This window comes from Corylus avellana, chromosome 2 (genome assembly GCF_965113065.1).
Source record: "Corylus avellana chromosome 2, dhCorAvel1.hap1.2, whole genome shotgun sequence".
NCBI lineage: Eukaryota > Viridiplantae > Streptophyta > Magnoliopsida > Fagales > Betulaceae > Corylus > Corylus avellana.
This window is the reverse complement of record NC_142491.1, coordinates 29738235-29753338: the sequence shown is the minus strand read 5'-3', so window position 1 is coordinate 29753338 and position 15104 is coordinate 29738235. Positions and strand designations below refer to the sequence as shown.

At 36.2% G+C, this 15104-nt stretch overlaps 1 protein-coding gene across 1 annotated transcript; it reads right to left on the bottom strand.

Moving 5' to 3' along the window:
• Positions 1–12683: 12683 nt before the first annotated feature.
• LOC148587595 (zinc finger BED domain-containing protein RICESLEEPER 2-like) lies at positions 12684–13169 on the bottom strand. Its single transcript, XM_088512712.1, has one exon. It carries the CDS (start codon positions 13167–13169, stop codon positions 12684–12686), a length of 486 nt encoding a protein of 161 aa, XP_088368838.1.
• Positions 13170–15104: the final 1935 nt, after the last annotated feature.

The window sequence follows — 15104 nt, the reverse complement described above, 5'->3', positions numbered from 1 at the left end:
ATGGCTTCAATTTTGAGGCGAAATGGCTAGAGGACGAGGAATACCACCAGTTGTTGAGAGAGGCCCAACAGAATGGAGGCATGAGAGTTAGTAGGGTGGAAGGGGTGGCTAATAAATTGATATATTGTCGTGGCTTGCTGTCCAATTGGAGTAGGAGGAAGTATGGTGTAGAGGGAATTGCGTAATAAAACAGCGTAGCTTACATCTCTACAGCTACATGAAGGACCACTAAACTAGACGATCATCAAAGGGCTAAAAAAGGACATTGCATGCATATTGGACCAAGAGGAGCTCTCATGGAAATAAAGAGCAAAACAAGCATGGTATGCCAAAGGGGACCATAACACCCCTTACTTTCACCATTGGGCCACTCAGAGAAGGAGAACGAACAGAATAAGGTGTATTGTTGATGAAGAAAGGCGAGAATGGACACAGCCACAAGAGATTTAGCAGGCTTTTATCCAGTACCATGACAAGCTTTATACAATAGGTGGATCTGTGGGCACAGATGTTTGTTTAGCAGGACTTGACAATTGGGTTCATGCTGAAATGAACCAACTTTTGCTTGCTGAATTCACGGCTTTGGAGGTTGAGATAGCACTAGGTCAAATGGGACCCCATAAATCGCCTGGACCGGATGGGTATGTAGCATGTTTTTTCCAAAATTCATGGACAACGGTGGGCGATGAGGTTTGTCGGGAAATTCTAGATTTTTTGAATAATGGTATTTTTGACCCTATTAATCATAATTACAGTACACTTATCCCCAAGAAAATGAAACCCTATCTTGTAACTAAATTTCGACCTATTAGCCTTTGTAATGTCTTTTATAATTAATTGCCAAAGTTTTGGCTAATAGGTTGAAAAAGATTTTGCCTCTTATAATATCTCCCTACCAAAGTGCTTTTGTACCAGGTCGTCTTATCACCGATAACGTATTGGTGACCTTTGAAGCACTTCATTCAATGAATGGAAGAAAGAAAGGAAAAGAGGGATACATGGCACTCAAGCTGGGTATGAGCAAAGCCTATGACTGGGTGGAGTGGGAGTTTCTGGAGAAAATTATGATGAAAATGGGTTTTGACTCAAAATGGATCCAGTTGATTATGACATGTGTTGGGACTGTTTCGTACTCAATTTTGATCAATGGACAACCCCATGGTAACATAACCCCTACCCATGGTCTGAGGCAAGGTGATCCACTCTCCCCATATTTATTTATATTGTGTGCAGAAGGCTAAAGTCATATGCCATGGATAGTAGAGGTAAATAAGGCAATCTCTGGAATGCCTATTACAAGAAGTGGGGTGCATCTAAACCATTTGTTCTTTGCTAATGATAGCTTACTGTTCTGTAAGACTAATATGAGAGAATGATGTAAGATGCAAGAGACCCTTGAAGGCCAATTGATGGGAGATGGTTCCTCTTCGTGAGCTTCTATCTTGAAAATGGATTGCAGTAGACTAGGGTTGAGACAGGAATATGAGTGACCCTAGAACTGTGGATATGATTGATGGTGTAGTTCATGAAATTGTAGAGCATGATTTCCAGGAGCTTGAGCTTGCCACAAGAGATTAGACTATTGGCTTGATGACGGGTTATAGGAATCAGAATAGCTGTCCTTCCCCGGTCTAGAGAATGATGTGTTCATAAATGCCCATAAAAATAGTTAGAAAATTGTCTTGTTGAAGGACAATCTCTAATTTGGTGATAAGGATCATGGCAATACAAACATGGTTCATAGGGAGTTGGAATGTTTCCTCGCATGTGAAAAAAATAATAAAATAACAAATAGAAATTAAAATTAAAAGGAAAATAAAAACAGAATTAAAAATAAAGACTTATGAAGATGCAAACTCGAATGACCCTACATGAAACGAAAAACAAATCAGATCTGTAATTATAATAGTTTATGTTCTACTGTCCAAATGTGCGATCGATCGCACTGGCTAGTTCGCTCGATTACGCTGGAATGGGCGCTCAAGCGCACCTCCATAGGCAACACAGGAACTACGGAAAAACTAGAAAAATAAATAAATAAACTAAAATAAAATAAACTAGGGAAAAAACAATTTAAATAAAATTAAACAATCCCCAGTAACGGCGCCAAAAACTTGTTGTGACAAATACTACCTAAATTAATAGATAATATTTGTTATGTTTTAACTCGCAAGTGCACAAGATCAAAAAAATAGTATAGGGTGCAAGTACGAGATCATTCATACGAGGATTGTTGATTTTGTTTAGAATTGTTTTTCTAAATTAAAATATCAAAATTGTCACGGAATTGATATTATGAAAAGAAATAAAGATAAATGAAAAGGTAGGACTTTGATATCCACCCCTAATCATACTCAATTAATATAATAATATGCCAATGTTCCAATCATATCAAGATTACTTAATGTTTGCCAACTTAAGGGTATGGGTGTCTACTCCTTAAGCTATTGATCTCCCTAAGCAACGAATTAGGTATAGGTGTCTACTCTAAGTTGTTCTTTAAAAAAGCATAAATTTGTAGAGATCGACAAACACATGAGGCCTAGGGCATGGGTGTCTACTCCCGGTTCCCCATGTTGATTAATCCAAGAACCCGCAAAGATTTCTTTTGTTACTCTATTAAGCCTAGGACTCGATCATCCAAATTGACTTAAATAACTAATCCATACCGCATGCATGTGTTGATCAGGCACATTCATATGAGGAATTCAATAAAGTAGAAAATAATCAAGTTAAGCATCACAATATGATTGTAGCAAAGGTGCCAATATTGAAATATTAAAGAGACATAATTAAGGCTTCAATATAGCCATACTAAAGAGTTAGTTACACATAAATAAAATATAGACTAAAAATGAAAGGGAAAGAAGAAACCGAAAAGCTTCTGGAAGTAGCCTCCAAATTCCCTCTCTGAAGTTGTATGTTTTTCCTTGAGGCCTAGATGTCTATTTATAGATTTAGAAAAACCTTAGAAATCCTAGAAACCCTAGTAAACTCGTAGGTTTAGAGTCCTAGTTCAGCTAGCACTTGGGAAACCTAGTTTGGGAAGGAAAAGGAGTCTTGGCCACATCTGAATTTTCTCCAGCGCCCGAGTGTGCTCGATCCTAGCCCGTATGCGCTCGAGCGCGTGGCTGAGCTTGATCGTTCTTCTTCTACGCTCGATCGCAGTTGCGATTGATGCAGCTTCTTGTGTGCACGAGTGCATGCTCCTTGGCTGGGAAGCTCGAGCCTAGGTGTAGTGCACTCGAGCGCACTACACCTGAATGCTTCCTCTTGATCCAAGACTTCTAGCTTTTTTCCAATTTTGTCCTTTATGCTCGAACTTTCCAAAAATGCTTCATTTCTTCCAAAAACCTATAAAACACAGAAAACGTAAAAATGAATAAAATAGTACAAAATAACAAAACTAAGAAATTAACAATTGTAAATTAAAGGGCTAAAATATGAATATTTTAGCACTTATCAGCACGTGAACGCATCTTTCTCTAGACTGGGTAATGATCCTTACTCCAATTCTTATAACCAAGGATAGAGAAACCATCCTAATTTCTTGTGGTGAGCTCAAGCTACTAGAAATTCAGCTCTGCAATCTCATGGACTGCATAGTCAAAGCATATCCACAGTCAAATAATCAATCCTTCCATCCATCATCCAACTATTGTCCTCCCCAACACCAATATCAACCAACTCCACTCCTTCCTAGGATATTTGCCTCTGAAGATAAAGTGTTGACTGCTCTTGGCAATCTTGAAGCAAACACACAATTGTTGAATTCCCACTCCTAATCCATTTATAAGCTAGAAGCCCAATTTGGGCAACTAGCTAATGCACTCAACAGGAGAACGGAAGGGAAGCTTCTAAGTCGTTCGGTGGCCTATCCTAAAGGACAATAATGATCGATGAGAATGCTTCGAGTAGTACACATCATGAGCATGTTCAAGCCATCACCACACTTAGGAGTGGGAGAGTAGTTGACAACAAGGTTGAGAATAAGGATGATGAGCAAATTGAACTCCTGAAGAATCCCAATTTGTCCAATGAGAGGGGAGTGAGCAATGGAGTTCCTTCCTTAGCCACTTCCCCTCTTGAGATGCAACATGAGCCCATGGCTCCATTTCCTCAACGTCTCAAAGAGCCTTCTCATTTAGGAAACAACAAGAGAAGATCCAAGACATGTTGGAGGTCTTCAAGCAAGGGAAAATTAACATCTCTCTCCTTGATGCTATTCAGCAAATTTCCTCCTATGCCAAATTTCTCAAGGACCTGTGCACACAATAGCACAAAACTAGGAGCCTTGTTCCTAAGAAAATCATCCTCTCCGAGCAAGTGAGTTCTCTAATTCAACATAACACTCCTCCATAGTTCAAGGACCATAGTGCTCCTACAATTTCTTGTATCATAGGAGCCCATGAGATAGAGAAAGCCGTCCTAGACTTAGGAGCGAGTGTTAACTTGCTATCTTACTCGGTGTATGTGCAATTAGGCTTAGAAGAGTTGAAACCCATGACGATTGTCTTACAACTTGCTGATCGATCTATCAAGCAACCACATGGGATCATTGAAGATGTTACCATCAAGGTGGACAAGTTTTACTCTCCAGTAAACTTCTTAGTTCTTGATACGAAACATATCCTAAGTCCCAAAAAGCTCATTCTCAATGATTCTTGGACGTCGTTTCTTAGCCATAGTTAACGTGTGCATAAACTATACAACCGGGGTGATGAATATATCATTTGGGAACATGAAAGTAAGGCTAAACATCTTCAATGCCGTGCAACACTCATCAAATAAGAATGAGAATGAGTGTTTCTTCCTAGACATCGTAAAGGGATCTGTTGAAGACTCACTTCCCTACCTTTTGACTAAGGACCTCTTAGAGGCTTGTCTGACTCACTTCGGGGTTGATAACTTCGAGACAGAGTAGTACATTGACGAGGTCAATTCCTTTCTTTGAGTAAAATGACCAAGAGACCCTTTTTAGCAAAGGGACATAGAGTCAAAAAGAGTTGCTAAAAGTTAATGCATACTAATGTATGTGGTCCCATGATCAGTATCTCAGTAAAAGGAGGCTACGACATAGCTTAATTACCTTCATTTGTATGCAAATCCATAATTGCAAGTGCCACAAGAGCCTCAACATTTTTTTATCTAACTATAGATATATATAATCGTGAAACATATAAAGATAACATAATTAGTGAAAACTTGCAACATTTGTAGTAGATTTTTATATAATCAAAGACCAATCCTTGCATGTAAATATTAATCATTAATCATATTAAGGTCAGTTTCCAAATTATTAATCATATTTTCACTTAGTGATTCATGAAAGCTTTTGGGTTTTGCTCACTAATCCCAATCGGCAAAGGAAAACAAAAAAACCAATTAATATATATATATATATATATATAATGGCACTGATGCTCTTTGTATTCATTCAGATAGCAAATAAGAAGAGATTTCTTCTGACTGTCTTTGAGATAGAGAGAGAGAGAGAGATAGACTTGGGGTTTGGGTTTTGTGAGAACTTGGAGCAAGCCTTTCTAATATTCCTACTTTGAGAGTTAAAAAGGAAGGGATTGCAGTGGAGAATCTCCACTACATTTGGGTGCTATGTAAAAGGAATCACTAACTTTTTTGTAAAGGATATAGATGTCGCACAGGGAGAGAAAAAGAGAAGTTGTGGATTACAATTCACAATCAACAAAAAGATGTCAATAGTACTTCCGTAAGAGCTTATCACTCAAATATTTTCTCTGCTACCCATCAAATATTTTCTTTTGTCGGTATTGGTGCAAAAAGACAAAAATACAAAAATAGTCTAAAACTATAGTCTACATTCTTTTAGAGAAATATAAGCATTAAACATAGAATTTGAATTGAAACTATTAACGACTTCGTTTTTAATATGTACAACTAAATTATTTGCTAATAAAAATTTTCCAACAAAAAGCATTAAGCATCTTTTGTGAAACAAAAAAGTTCAAAAACTGCAATCCACATCAACTCCTCTTATCTATATCTTCTCTCTTTTTCACACGGTAGATCTCTTGGGGTCTGTCAAACCCAAATATTACACACAAAACTCCCCCACCCCACCCTAACAAAACAAAACCACAATTTAAAAAATAAAAATCAAAAATCAAAAATCAAAAGAAAGAAGAGAACTCAAAAGAGATTGCAAGGATTTGTAGTTGAACCAGAGCTAGAAGGTGAGAAAGTAAAGCTCAAGCCCCACTTCAATAATGAAAACCTCTAAGGTCACCCAACCCTTTGTGGGTGTGAACATTTGGCACCAATGTTTTCAATCTAAAAATTGTGTGTCCGTGTAATTCTTTCTTAAAATCCACAAGTAAAAACAAGAGGTATAAATTATATCAAAATTTATGTGTGTGTGTGTGTGTGTATATATTACACTGGACTAAGATATTTTCATTCCATGTTTGAACTTTAAAATATGTATTGTGGGTGTCTTTATTTGTGGAATATATGTTTGTTTGTATTGTTAATGACGCGATGCATAATTAATGGGTTGCTTATTGTATATTATTATTTTGGCGTAATATATTAACTTATGAATGTATCTACACCCTTATATATATGTTGTAAGTTGTCATCATGTGCTTGTACTCTTTTAAGCGTTAGATGATAGGCACACTGTATTGTAGTTGCGGTGGTGGGCCGTTGGTTTTATCGATGTCCGCTATGATAAGTTATCATTAATGTCTCCTATATGTTCATGAGTTTGACTATACATATTTATAAAAATGATTTTTTTTTTTTTTTTTTGACATGTCTGCACAAAAAGGGAGATAGGGATTCGAACTAGTGACTATTAGGCATGGTCCCAGTCGATTGAGCTACCTCTTAGGGACTATATAAATGATGTTTTAATAGTAAGTTATTTATTATTAACAAGACCACCAACGCAGCTGTTGTGAGTTTTAAAAGTACTCGCAAGTACATGAGTCGTTTGCAATAAAGCTTTTGCAAGTGCGAGGTCGAATCCACAGGGAATTGTGTCATGAAAATAAATTTCTATCTAAACCAATCGTATTTTAACTTAGTTCCAAATTTTGTGTGATTTTCATGCAAAAAGATAAACTAGATGAAAGTGATTGGGGAAACTTTACTTTGACCCCCTCAACTTCCAGCCGATTTTACAAACCCCCTCTGAACTTTCAAATCTCTCACTTTTGACCCCTGAACTTTTATTTGCTCTCATTTTGGACCCCTTTGTTAGTTTTCAACGTTAAACTCAAACGGTTTGACTTTTTATGCCCATTATACCCCCCCAATGTACTTGAAATTTTGGAAAAGGCCCAAAACTACAGCACCCATCCCCAGTCCAAAACGACACTGTTTTGGGCATTAATTTTTTTTTTTTCAAAAAAGAAAAAAAAATGAAAAAAAAAAAAAAAAAAAAAAAAAAATGCCCAAAACGATGTCGTTTTGGGCATTAAAATTGTTTTTTTTTTCTTTTCTTTTAAAAAAAAGGGGAAAAAAATTAAAAAAAAAAAAAACTGGGGTGGCTCCAGCCACCCCCATGGCTAGTCTGGGGGTGGTTGGGGTGGTTCGGCCACCGCCAAAAGGCCAAAAAACCAAAAAAAGGGATTGGGTGGTTTTGGCTTTTCGGGGTGACCAGACCACCCAAGGGCCTGGGGGTGGTTTCGACTCCCAAAAGCCCAAAACTACCCAATCACCTTTTTTTTTTTTGCCTTTTGGGAGTGGCCGGAGCTCCCCCAAGAGCAGGTATGTGGGTGGGCGAACTACCCCCAGGCCCTTGGGGGAGGTCCGGCGGCCGGACCACTCTCAAGGGCATGGGGGTGGTTCGACCACCCCCAGACTGGCCATGGGGGTGGCTGGAGTCACCCCTTTGGCCAAAAATGGGGTGGCTGGAGCCACCCCGATTTTATTTATTATTATTATTTTTTTATATTTCGCTTTTTCTTTTTCTTTTCTTTTTTTTTAAAAAAAAAATAATAATTTTAATGCCCAAAACAACGTCGTTTTGGGCTGGGTGGGTGTTGTAGTTTTGGGGCCCAAAACGGTGTGGTTTTAACGTGGGGGGTATAATGGGCATAAAAAGTCAAACCGTTTGAGTTTAACGTTGAAAACTAACGAAGGGGTCCAAAGTGATAGAAATTGAAAGTTCATAGGTCCAAAGTGAGAGATTTGAAAGTTCATAGGGTTTGTAAGATCGGCTGAAAGCTTAAGGGGCTAAAGTGAAGTTTCCCCAAAGTAATTTTAATCAAATAGTAAAATACTAAGGTTTCAGAATTTACCTCACCAAATTAAAACAACACACTCTCATGTTTTGTTCATACATCCAAATAATGATAACACCTATGCATGTTCTATGTTTTATAAAAATAATCTATTCAAACATTTAACGAATCCATCCATTGTACAAATCACAACGAATACCCAATTTAAATGAAGTCATCCAACGTATCTGTTTGATTTACGAATCACAATGGATATCCAATTTAAATTGAATGATTCGATGTATCCGTCGAGTGAAACACATCGAATATCCAATATTTGCACAAGTGATAAACTTTACAATCAATCACAAAAATTTAATCAAATAATTGAATTGAAATAGAACATCAACTATATTAAATAGTAGAATTGTATGAACGATACAATGAGAATGTAATTGTTAATCAATGGTGAGGCTTCTTCTTCAAACTTAGTTGAAGGTTTTAACCTCTCATGACTACAAAAATCATGTTATTGATAAATAAATTCATGAAAACTAAAAACTTATAAAGGAAAATCGAATTCAGCGCTACAAAACACTCAAAACTCAAAAATACAGTATGAACAGCGCCCCTTGGTGCGTTTACAAAGAAAGAATGGTATTTATACCGTTAATTTAGAGTTTCAGCGCTGCCAGGTCGGATGAGTGCCCTCGATTGCACACTGGGTGCACTCGAGCGTACTCAGGCATACATCAGGTCTCTTACGGTGCGGCTCTTGGGCGCTGCTTGCTTGGGCTTAGATTGGGGTGCGCTCGAGCAGTCGAGCATGCCCTTGCTGGGCTCGAGCGTAGTGACGTGCGCTCGATCCCAACTCTCAGAATTTTACTTTTTTCCGCTTCTTTGCAACATTAGGACTACAATTTTCTGTAAACAACCTGCAAAACACTAAGACACCAAAACTAACACAAACATCATAATATAATAAAGCTAAAGGCTTAACAAGTGCAAATTAAGCGGCCCAACTATGCAATATTTGGAACTTATCAGCAGCCTCATATGGATTGAATACTACAACCCCGAAGAGGCCCATATGGTGGAGAGAGTTGTAATGCAACCTCGACGAAAAGGATTGAATATCGGGTCATGTTGGGTACTTGCTGGCTGTTGCGGTTGAACTATTATTGTAGGTTTTCTATTGTTTATAGTACTTGTACTATTTGTTGTTATTATTGCAAAATAACTACTTTGAAATATAGTGGAATTTAGGGGTAAAAAGACGGTTGCGGTTAGTGGCAAAAACTGCTCACCGTAACCGCATTCACTAATCGCTAGGTGATTAACCGCTCTGCATCCGCTAACCGCTTTTTACAAGTTGGGCCTTTTGAGCCAATTTTGAGAATTTGGCCTTCTTTTTTTTTTTTTTTTTTGGCTCACTTTAAATGTTTTGTTTTTTGTTTTTTTTTGTGCATTTTCAGGGCCATTTTAGCATCAAAATTTGCTATATACTACAAATTAGGCTGAATTGCTACAAAAGGAGCCCATATTGAAGGAGCCAAAAAGTAATTAATAATAAATAAAAAAATCTAAAATATTAGACCGCAAATTTACATTAGTTTACATTTACTCGTACAAAAACAAAAGTCCTTAAATGCATTTCATAACTTGTTAAGAATGCAACATTTACCAATGTTTAAACAAGTAATTAAACACAACATACAAATAAAATTTCCAAAATCCTTGTCGGTCACCTTCTACAAAGCAACACAACATAAATACAAATAAGATTACAACAATTCTTGTAAATCATCACTTCACTTGTACACAACATACAAATAAAGCACATAAAAGAGTTCATAATCGAACATAATAACCATAATCCATAAACACATTCACTATATAAATCCATAAACTTACATTCAGCATATAAATCAAAATTCAATCAACCAAAAAAACCCAAGACAAACATAAACATATTCATTTCTACTTGTATCACCATTTGGTCTCATTTCCACTCTAAGCGGATTCAAACCAAAGAAATTCATGCCAATCCCCATTTGTGTGCTGAAATGAGAACATTAGCAACTAGCAAAAATAAGATAACCTTAATTACTATGAAAATTCAAAAAATGATAACCTTTTTACTAACAAACCTCTAGTCAAAAAGATGATTCAGTCATTCAACTTGAAGGTCGAGACACGTCTACAATAGAAAAAGTTAAATGAATTAATAAGTAATGAAAAGTACATGAATTTACAAATAACTAATTTTAAAACATTTACCTAGATCATCAAAGCTTTCCATAAACTCCTCCAACTCCTCATGGCTTAAACGGTCCAATAACAAATTTGTTTGCGAATCAAGGCCTCAATGGTAATTGGAGAAAATGAACAATACACATCCACCGATGCTAAATGCAGACTCAGAGGTAACAGTGGAAATATGGATGGCCAATACATTACAAGCTATCTCTGCGAGGATAGGGTATTTGGGTGCATTAATCTTCCACCAAGCTAAAATATCAAAATCATTTGTTGTTGCTTCACACCCATCCAATAAATACTGATTCAACTTGGACCTACACTGCAAATCATTATCTTCCTCAAGATGTTGGGAGAACACCTTTCTATATTGCATCTCGCTATCTTCCGAGTCATTACCACCAACATTAAAATAAGCATCATCTGAACTTTTGGTATTCACATCAACAAACGACTCCCCCACATGAAACTTATTGTATTAGTCCATCAAACGTTTTAGAAGATCTCTCACCCTTTGCTCTATGTTTTTTGCCCACTTAGGCTCATTGCATTTTTTCAACCAAAACACCAATGCACTCGTCTTAGAGCGCGGATCAAGAATAAAAGCAACATATGTTGTGCAAATTTATTTAACTCACAAGTGCACGAATCGTTTATAATTTAATGGATTAAAAGTGCGAGGTCAAACCTACAGAGAATTGTATTTTTTAAAGAACAATTTAAATCTAAACTAATTAAATCTTCACCTAGTTCCAAAAGGGTTTTGAATTTGATTTTGAAAATTAAAAGACTAAACATAAAACAAATAAACTAAGTAAATCAATAGATAAAGGTACTAAGGATGCGGAATCCACACTCACCAAATCATAACAACATACTTTATGTTCATCAATATTAATCCGAAATTCTCACAATTTAAATCTTATGTATGTTTTACTATGCTTCAAATAATTAATCAAAATCATCTCTTGTATCCATTCATTGACCAAATCACAAAAGGAATCCAAATTCAATCGAAACATCAGATGTATCTGTAGAACAAATCACAAGGGATATCCAATCTTTATGAGTTAAAAACCAAGCAATCAATCATATGAAATTATCTCAAATCATCACAAGTATCCTTGAATCACAAGAGATATCCGCACAATTAATTAGAAGTAAAATAATTGAAATAATAAACTCAATAAAATCATAATAATAAAAACTTACAGAAAAGTAACGTTGTTCCTCATCGATAAGGCTTCATCCCCAACCTTAGTTGAGAATTTAGCTCTACATGACTATGAAACTAAAACCTAAACCTAAAGAAAAATTAAACTAAAAGAAAAGCTGTGAATTACATTCTGTCTCCAAAATTGTATCACAAAACTAGTCTCTGAAATTGTGTATCTTTTCTTGAATACAAAGAAGTCTATTTATAGGGTTAGAGAAGTCCTAGAAACCCTATTAAACCTAGATAATTCGGAGGTCTGTCCCCCAGTCCAAATAGAAGTCTGAGATCAAAATAGGATTCGTCCAGATTTCTGTCCTTTTATTGCAGGGTGATTTTGGCATAGTAACTATCCGAATTAGGAAACCTATTTCACAATGAACTATATTATTTTGAGTTAGCTTTCTAACGCCGCTTGAATCACTTCAATCCGATATTTTAGCGGAAAGTTATGGTCAAAATACTGAGACATGTGCAGAATCTGAATTTGAATCTAATCCGAAATTTTATCTAATCTAAACTTTAATCCAATCTGATCTTTAATCCGATTTAACATTTTCTTGGATTGGGTTAAACTTAACCACATCATCTAGGTCTTCTCAAAGTATGCTTTCTTTCAAACTTTGCATTTTTTCCTTTAAAGCTGTAGTTTTTTTTCAATTACCTACATTAAATAACAACACAACTAAAGGATTAACTAATATAATTAAAGGGGGGGGTCCAAATATGGAATATTTGGCACTTCTCAACATACATCATAAAGTTGATGTTATCCATATTCCCTCAATACTTTTCATACTTAAACTCACAGCACTCAAGATAGGATCATGACTAAGACACTCATCATTCAATGTATATTGAATAATACAAAGTTGCATGAAATATGAATTGGAGGTGACATGAGTTGAACCTAAAAAGTAATAAATAACTAAAATGAATTAATAAGTAATGAAAAGTAAATTGAATTTGCAAATAACTAATTTATCAACATTTAGCTGAAAACTTCAATGTTGCATCATAAAAGTCTTCAAAAACTTCACAAGTGCCCTAGCATTTTCCCAATCAGTAATGGAAGGAACAACAAACAAATGACCATCATCCCCACCTAGTAGGTCAAAAGCTTTTTCGTACTTCTCAGCGATGCTCAACATTAAGTATGTAAAATTCCATCTAGTTTCAACATATAGGCACACCATCTTCGCACATTGAATATTTTCCTGCTTTATACAACCTTTAAACTTCACCATCTTTGTCGGTGAAGACCTTACAAATCTCATCGTATTTCTTATATTGCCAATACAATCACCCAAGTCATTTATGTCATCCTTTACAATAAGATTTAAAATATGGGCAGCACACCACATGTGAATAAATTCACCTCCTAAAATAGCAGAACACTTATTTTGCTTCTTAATCTTTATATGCTCAATCCCCACACCATTGTCTGAGGCATTATCAATTGTACTGGTGAAAACACTATCAACCCTCATTCTAACAATGTAGTCTCTAACTTTCTTCCAATAGATTCACCCTTATGATCGGGAATTAGGCAAAACTTGATTATTTTTTTTATGCATTTTCCAATCACTATCTATGAAGTGAGCGATAACACACATGTAGCTCAAATTTTGAAGAGATGTTCATGTATCGGTAGACAATGATATATATATATTAAAGAAGAAAGGAAGGAGAAGGCTGCAACGGTAACCAAGGCAGCAATCTTGAGAAGGGAGAAATCTTGAGAAGGGAATGCTTAAATTGAAGGAACATCACATAGGTAAGATAAACCTTATTCAAAATGATTAGTTTTAGAAGGAAGTCATGTGGTGCGTTTTATGGGTAGCAGCACAAGTGACTTGGACAATCAGTTAAGCAGCTAGAGTAATTAGTTGGGCTAGCTATTGGGTTGAAAGTTGAAGATGAAGGCTGCAACAGTAACCAAGGTAGCAATCTTGAGAAGGGAGAAATCTTGAAAAGAGAATGCCTGAATTAAAGGGACATCACATAGGTAAGATAACCTTATTCAAAATGGTTAGTTTTAGAAGGAAGTCATACAGTGCGTTTTATGGGTAGCAACAGAAGTGACTTGGACAATCAGTTAAGCAGCTGGAGTAATTAGTTGGGCTAGCTGTTGGGTTGAAAATTGTTAGGGGTAATGTCAAGTTGGTTAGCAATCTACATGGCTTTATTAAGGAAAGCACTTTTTTTTTCTTTCCAAAAAATTTCAAAACTACACTTTAAGAAAAGCTGAAAAATAATGTATTTTCTAAGTGCATGTTTGGGATTGCGATTTACAGCACCAAAAGGGCTTTTAGGTTCCAAAAAGCACTTTCAAGAAAAAAATTGGTCGTTTGGGTTTCTTTTAATAAAGAGCTTTTCGTCCTCCCAAACGTTAAACCGAGCGTTTAGCCACAAGCTCCAATTTGGGGCTTTTGACCAAACGCACTTTAAATGGAAAAGGCGCGCCGCAGTTTTTGTTTAATGAAAATAACATAGTGCCAAAAATATCCAAAATATTTCACATATTTACAACATTACCAATATATATACAAATTTTTTTCATGCCTTGCGCCTCCTCCGCGAATTTGAGAACTGCAAACCCTTCTGTGAATTTGAGAGCTGCTGAGTCCCGTCGCCCATCTTTGAGAGCTACATATTGTGGTATGTCTTATTTTTCTTTTGATTTCTATATACTCTGTTCTTTCGAGGGTCAAAGAGAGAGAGAGACGAAACTTTGACGTTCTTGGCTACAAAAAAACATAACCAAGAGAAAGGTGTTTATATAGAACGAGAAAAATCATGGTGAGCAGTATAGTTTTTTGAGCAAAGTGACAGAGAGACGAGATTTCTGTATTTTGGCTTGTTTTTTGAGTGTATGGTTTTACTGAGTGAGAGATGGAAGAAAATATTGAGGGAGAGAGAGATACTTTGAGGAGTAGCAGAGTGAGAGAGACGATGGCTTTATCACTCTGCTGGCTTCTAGATGTTTTTTTTTCTTTCTGAACACTCTTTTTTGCATTGTTTCTGATGCTGCCCCTTTTTCCGCTTACTTTTTCTGCATCTTCACGTGCCCCATTTGAATTATCTCACTGTTTCTTTCTCTCTCGCACGTCGCACTCGTCTCAAAGCCTTGCCCTTCTGTCAACAGAAAGGAAAAGGACAAGGATGTGGGTCAACATATTTGACAAAGATATTTTGCAATTTTTTTTCTCTCTCTCTCACACCACCGACTCATGCCTTCTTCTTTGCAATTAATTAATTTTTTTTCTTTTCTTTTATGTGAACCACATGGATTTGGCAGAGATATTTTATAATCTCCTTCTCTCTCACACCACCTAGTATGCCTTCTTCTTTGCAACTAATTAATTTTTTATTTTTTTTAAAGCAAAAACACTCCTGCAACTTCATTTTATATATATAAATAT

What these genes read in the sequence shown, in the direction of transcription:
- LOC148587595 (XM_088512712.1), bottom strand. Translation starts at nt 13,169, where the DNA reads ATGAGGGTTGATAGTGTTTTCACCAGTACAATTGATAATGCCTCAGAC.